The sequence below is a fragment of the Suricata suricatta genome, chromosome 3 (genome assembly GCF_006229205.1).
Source record: "Suricata suricatta isolate VVHF042 chromosome 3, meerkat_22Aug2017_6uvM2_HiC, whole genome shotgun sequence".
In the NCBI taxonomy this organism is placed as follows: domain Eukaryota; kingdom Metazoa; phylum Chordata; class Mammalia; order Carnivora; family Herpestidae; genus Suricata; species Suricata suricatta.
Genome location: NC_043702.1, coordinates 138,438,525 through 138,445,179, shown reverse-complemented (window position 1 = coordinate 138,445,179; position 6,655 = coordinate 138,438,525). Strand labels below are relative to the sequence as shown.

At 48.0% G+C, this 6,655-nt stretch overlaps 1 protein-coding gene across 2 annotated transcripts in view; it reads left to right on the top strand.

Moving 5' to 3' along the window:
- Nucleotides 1-6,655, top strand: part of ATF3 (activating transcription factor 3) — a 10,576-nt gene that overhangs the window by 862 nt on the left and 3,059 nt on the right. For both annotated transcript variants that reach the window (XM_029935316.1, XM_029935317.1), the window contains exon 2: nt 5,177-5,420. In XM_029935316.1, coding sequence (XP_029791176.1) covers nt 5,181-5,420 — 240 coding nt within the window. In that variant the 5' untranslated portion in view covers nt 5,177-5,180. The remainder of the gene's footprint in view (nt 1-5,176; nt 5,421-6,655) is intronic.

Genomic DNA, 6,655 nt, shown 5'->3' with positions numbered 1-6,655 from the left:
GGAGCGCCGGGCCGCGGGACCGCGCCGGGGCCGGGAGCGAAAGTTAGTTGGGATAAGTTTAGTGGTGGCGAGCGCTCGTGTTGCTGTCCCGGGGCGGAAGGCGGAGAGGGCTCCCGGCACACGCGAGCGTCCGGCCCCCGGGCCCGAGACTTCCTGTCCCAAAGCTCTCTTACACGCTTTCCCGTACCTGTGACTCTTTCCTCTGGCTTTCTTCGCTTTTCATCCGTGGACACCTACCTCGGAGGAGGCGAGGGTGCGGAGCCCCTCAGATCACTAAGAACATGCCTTTGTTGCCTAGTGGTCAGGACTCTTGAGAGCTTACGCTGCGCCCGGTGTCTTTGAGCCTCAGTATCCCCAGCTGGGAGAAATGGGCCCTCCCTCCCTCCGTTTGCTTGCAAGCACCAAGTGGTGGTTGACCAGATAACCACTAAAGTTCTCTCTGGCAGAATTATTTAAGATTCCGCAGTGGTATTACTGAAAGAAAGGGGGCCGGTGAGGAGACACGAATGATTTGCTTGGGGGGGGACTTATCTATGGGGCATGTCTTCACTTCCTTTCTTCCCATTGAATTGGTTCTCCTTTCATTTCATCTGCTTATATAAGCTCTTTCCTCCTAACCATTTTCTTTTCCCTAATTTTATTACCTAGATCACATACACTTCCTTACAAATAAAGGTGTTGCTAAACCCTTGATGGGGCCAGAACAAAGAAAATGAGTGCTAGAAAACCTGGGCGGTCTCCCAATGCGCGTATTTCAGTGTGAGTGACAGTCCCTTCTGTTGGGGGCCTCCCCAACTTTAAATGAAGGAGAAATTGTTATTACTGTCCTTGTTTTCTATTCAGTATTTAGTGTAGAATGACGCTACAACATACAGACTCTTGCCTTGAGTATGTTCCGGGACAAAGATTGAAGTGTCAGAAGGGTTTGTAACTGTGTTGTCTGGATGGTTCCAGAGACAATGTGACAGGTAACACCCCAGGCCCAGGCCCACGTTGTGGATAAGATAGAGCACACAGCCCCTGAGGCAACTATTCTTCCCGTCTTTACCCCACCCCTCTCTGCCTCTCCATTGTTCTCTTCCTCCTGTCTCAGTCCTGTCAAAGCGACTTCTGTGGTGAATACCAGGTTACTAACACCAGTGACCCCTCATCTACCTGGCCAATGACTCTATTCTCCATTTGTCTTATTGGTTGGTCCTCTTGGTGTTGAATCTCCGTTGGTGATAAAGCAAAATGAGCAGTGGGTGAGTGGTCAACAGCTTGGCCAAGGGTGGGCCACTCACCAGCTTTATGGCCTCGTGCAAGTCACTACCTTCCTAGATCTCATTTTACTAAATAGCAAAATGAAGATCTGACCTAGATGACTTTAATATTGGATGTTTTATCCCATTATTTGGAGCCCATTATTTCCTCTTATTTCAAATTGGCTGGGCACGGAACAGGGTCAGTGGCTCCAAGTGTTACTCGGCATGGGGAGGAGGAAGTACACAGGCAGGACACCACAGAAACCAGAAATGGTTTCGTACTTGAGAACTGGTTATTTCTCAAGTATGTAAGAGCAGTGGAGACAAGGTTTGGCCAGCAAATAAATAGTGGGTAGAACTGACCTGGTGTGTTGGGAGCGTGGGGTCAATCAAAGTGCAAAAGAAGCTGTGAATGACCTGGGTTCTAGTTCATTCCTGATCGATTGGGCCTAACTTGCGTTGCCAATAACATTTTGAGTTCCCCCTGAAAAGGGGAAAGTTGGAATCACAGTAACAATGGCTACTTAGGACCTGTATAAATCCACCTTCATTCCATTTACGTAATCTCCACTGCCGTGTGACAGAATAGGGGCAGAGGGGTTTGGTCTCATTTTACAGATGAGGAGACTGAGGCCCAGAAAGCTTGAGTGGTAGTGAGGCTTGTGAGTGGTAGTGATAGGCCTGTTTCTGAAAGTCCAGCCTTACATGGATGATTTCTAGGTAGGCTGGGAGAAACACCAAGATAGGAAGTTAGTGAAAGACCAGCATCAGCTTCCTGTACCGTAAGACGTTTTTGAGCAGCATTTAGTGTGAAGAGATGAAATTCAATGTAGTTGTAGCTGCTAGGAAATATGATCTGGGAGTTAAATTTCCAGTTAAAGAAATATATGAGTAAAGTTTCACTTTCTTGAAAATGATGAAACTACCAAAGATATGACATGGTTTCTGATTTGAGATAATGAAGCAAAAGCAAAATGTAGGTTCTTTGTAGCAAGTCTGGACAATTTTAAGATCAACGTAGAAAGTCAACTCAGAAAATCCCCAAACATATTTTTTTTCTTCAGTGAGGGGGGAATGTTGGCAGCTCTCAACTTTCAGAAAAACTGTCTGAAGATTTAACTAACTTCATTTTCCTTGTAGGGACACAAGCCTGAATCTGGGCTGAATCTGACTTTAAAGGAGTAAAGGAGTCTCTAGAAATTAAGCTTTAGCAAAATTCAGAGAAAGTTCAAATCTCTACAGATACAACTGCTTTACTTTCTGAAAGGCTTTTTAGCACTTTTACAGCCCGTATCCATCCCCAAGTAAGCCCACCCAAAGCTTTCCATAAAAACATTCCATACCACTGACATTCTTCAGTTTCTTTCATCAGGACTGCTGACTTTACACTAAGGAGGAAAAAGCAGTCCCAAACAGCAGACCCCAAGCCCTGAGAGCACATTAATAAACTTAACCGGGTGGTGAGACAGAACTACACTCAACCCCAGTGGAATTCTTCGAGCTGCCCATGTAGAGGAGGGCCATCCAGTCCCCCAAACAAAGGCCAGCCCAGTGGTAGCTCTGAATTCCATCCCCGAACTACTGGGTTTTTAATAAAGTTGGTTAAGGGAGGGAAAACATCAATGCATGGGAGAATCTTAAGCCTCTGGCTTTAGAAGGCCAATTTGTCAGAGTTTATCACCTGACAGGTACCCTCCCAGTGTCCTAAGATTATCCAATTACAGTGATAGAAGAACATCAGTTCTGACTTAGGACATAGGACTTTGGGAAGAGAATTACATGTTTCCCGGATTTCTTTAGTCAGTGGTGGCATTCGCAGGCCTGGAATTCTTGCCTCCATCCATGTATTTCAGATCTTAAGTAGGAATTAGTTATAGGTCTGGGGAATGTATTCACAGGTGTTTGAGATCACAGAGAGTGGCCAGCCACCCTCCCCCTGGGACCCCCACAGAGCGTCTGTCACAGAGCCAGCCCAGGGCTGGAGGCATCCCTGGGAGGCCCGGTAAGAATATCCCTCCCAGCTGCCTTATGCTTTTCAGGACACGTCCGTATGTTATTTCTTCAAACTCCTTACACAACACTGGAAAAACAGGGCGATTGTGATTAGCCTTCTTTTACAGAGGAGAAAGCAGGCCCTGGGAGGTGTTAGGGTACCTGAGTAAGCGGCCTCAAATGTTGATCACTGGACCCCAGTCTAGTTTTGCGGCTAAAAGACCCACTTATTACTCCTGAAACGCAGGCAGCAGCCAGAGTGTGTGCGCTGACACAGAGAGATCCCCAGTTCATTGCACAGAGTTCATCTTTTCCCCAGGGTTCTTTGCTTAGTCTCCTCCCCACTGCTTCAGTTCTTGGACCCCCACTCACCCCATGCCAGCCCCTGCTCCCCAATAAGGATTTGAGCTGGGTTTTTGTGGGGTTTTTTTTCAGTGTAGCACAATATTTTATATTTTATAAATTCAGGGGATGAGCTCTGGAGTCAGACTTAGTTCCCGGTCCTGATGCTGCCTCATACTAACTCTGTGACTTTGGGGAAGTTACTTAGCTAGTCTAAGGCTCAGTTACCCGATTTGTGAAATGGGGCTAGGACCCAGCTCACTGGGTTCTCATGAGGGTTAAGGAGGGAATGCACAGAAGGGTTCTGGTGTGAAGGAGGCAGTCGTTAAATGTTAGTGACTTGCCAAAGGGCTTCCTGTCTGCTAGACCTGGCTAATGACGCCAGGTCCCCAGATTGAGAAGGATGCTCCAGGGGACAGTCCACCCAGACAATTGTCATTATACACATTCATTATGCCTGGAGAACTGGCTGCAAGGATGAGGGGGAGCGGCCGCTGCTGGAGGGAGTCTGTGGCTGGAAGAGATTTATGGGGGACTCTTCCAAACTGGAACCATGGAACTATTACTATTTCTACCCTTCACTTTCCTTTCATTGTCCCTTTGGGTTCCCTGGGCTATAGAATCAGAGACCCTTTGATTAGCCCTCTCCTTCCCCATTTCGTGTATTCAGTGGGGCAGTCTGCCGTGGTCAACGGCCATTGGGAGCAGCTGGTGCCCAGGGCTGGGCCAGGCTCTGGGTACGGGAATGTGGAGACTCAGTCCTCAGGCTGCAAGAGTTCTCAGCCATCGGCCAGATGAAGACTGAGACTCGGAGAACCTAGGTCACCCTGTCCCTCAGTGCCAGAGCCGGTCCCAGGTTTCCTTGCCACCACAGGGCTAAACAGCACCCCCAGGAAAGGTCCAAGTTCTTAGTGCCTTGCTTTTCTTTTCTCTAAGGTCTTTTGCTTCAGCAGCCTTAACCTTAAGAAGGCTTAAGTCGCTTGAGATGTGAATCCTGCCCCCCTGCTACAGCCCTAGCTCCTGCCAAACTGGGCTGAAGTTACACACCTGCTAACTAGTTACCATCCTCATTCTCATTGACATGGACCCAACCTCTGGAGAGAGAAGCTTCAGAGATTTATTTCTCAGTGCAAGGGTCCCCTCGTCTTTGCTTTTACTTCTATTCACTGATTGACACATTCAACTTGATTTCAGATATCTTCCAAGTTTCTTTTCGAAATAGACTGAAAGTGAGGTTACATAAGAGTCTCACCAATTTTTTCTTTCAATGCTCTTCCTCTTTCAGAACTGTTTGAGGCTACATTTGCATATATGCACACCAGCCAAAACTACTATCTTTGTGAACTCAGAATAGTCTGAAATGCCACCCCTTATAAATTTCAATAAGGCATTTTATCCACATCACTGAGCTGTGTATTTTAAGAACCTGTTTTACTCAAGATGGGGATGGCATGAAATGAAAACAAAACAGAAGCCTGAGTGTTTTGGGGACTTTCCTTTCGGGGGGCAGCTCTGATGTTGGAGGCTGCAGGTGTGGGGAGACTTGATCCCATTCCCCTAAATCCCTGAAGTAGCTTGGGTTTCGATATTTCTTTCAGCAAAATGATGCTTCAACACCCAGGCCAGGTCTCTGCCTCGGAAGTCAGTGCCTCTGCCATCGTCCCCTGCCTGTCCCCTCCTGGGTCACTGGTGTTTGAGGATTTTGCTAACCTGACACCCTTTGTCAAGGAAGAGCTGAGGTTCGCCATCCAGAACAAGCACATCTGTAACCGGATGTCTTCTGCACTGGAGTCGGTCACTGTCAGCGGCAGACCTCTGGAGATGGCGGTCACAAAAACTGAGGTAGGTTTTTCTTGAGGTTCCTGTGCTTTCGGTGCTTATTCATCATATCCCCACCAGGCCAGGCATGCTCCAGGCTGGGGGCTGCAGAGGGTACAGTGACTGTGTTCATCACCACTGGGACCCAGGTAGCCAGGCTGTGGAGCAAGGACCAGCGAGTGGTGCCCACCGCCCCAAGGCCACTTCTGACACTTGCACTGTTTCCCCCTGAGCAACCTTTTATAAGACACCTGGAGTAACCAACATGGCAAGAAGTTGGACAGGTGGCTGCTGGCAATGCTGCGGTAGCCCAAGGACTTGAGGTCTTGGCTGTTTTGTACGCCTTTCCCTCATGGATAAAAGATGGGACTGTATCAAGCTTACTTCATTGGCATGATCACTATCTTTGGTCAGGGGGGTAGTGGAACTGGCCAAAAAAGAACTGAGTTTAAAAGGAAGATGGTTATGAATCTTTATGATTCTATAAAAGGAGGTATGGGGGTAATAATGACCCCTGCATAGGACTGACCTAAGCGTTAAAGGAGATGACACCTGGTAAGGGTCTGGCTGATAGCATTCAGTGACTGGCAGCAGGGGCTACCAGATGGTGCTATATACATAAGGCGTCATTAGAGGCACATAACTGTGCCTCAGTTAACCTCCGGAGGTCACCACTGCCTTGTTCAGTACTGGAAAGTACAAGGCAAGCCATGAGCCACACAAGGAATTTTTTTAAATTCTGTATTAAATATCTTGAGATAACAGGATGTGATGGGAAGTAGTAGGATCCCCATAGAAGAAAGAAAAAGCGTTTCACCCAGCTCACCCACTGATTCTGTGTTTACCAAGTCACCTTCTGATCTTAGGTCAGTTTAACAAGGAGGTTTTCCTCCTGGGAAGAGAATGCACCAGCTGACCTAGGTGGATATTCAGGTCCCCTTGGTTCTGTAATTCTCATCTTAAAATAAGATGCCGAGCCTACGAAACCCATAAGCATCCTGTGTGTGTGGGCACTGTGAGCCCGTCCTCCCGGCCCCAGTCACCTCTGGGGAGGCAGCAAGGTGGAATGAGGCAGTATGTCCAGGAGACGACAGTGTGAGGGGCCAACGGCCTGGGTTTACATCCGGGCTTTGTAGTCTACCAGTCTGGTGACCATGAGCTAGTGATTCCTGGACTTCCCTGGACACACTGCTGCTGGCCACTCTGCGCCTCATTCCACATCAGTACAGTGAGGGGATTGAGCTGAATGGTTTTTGAAA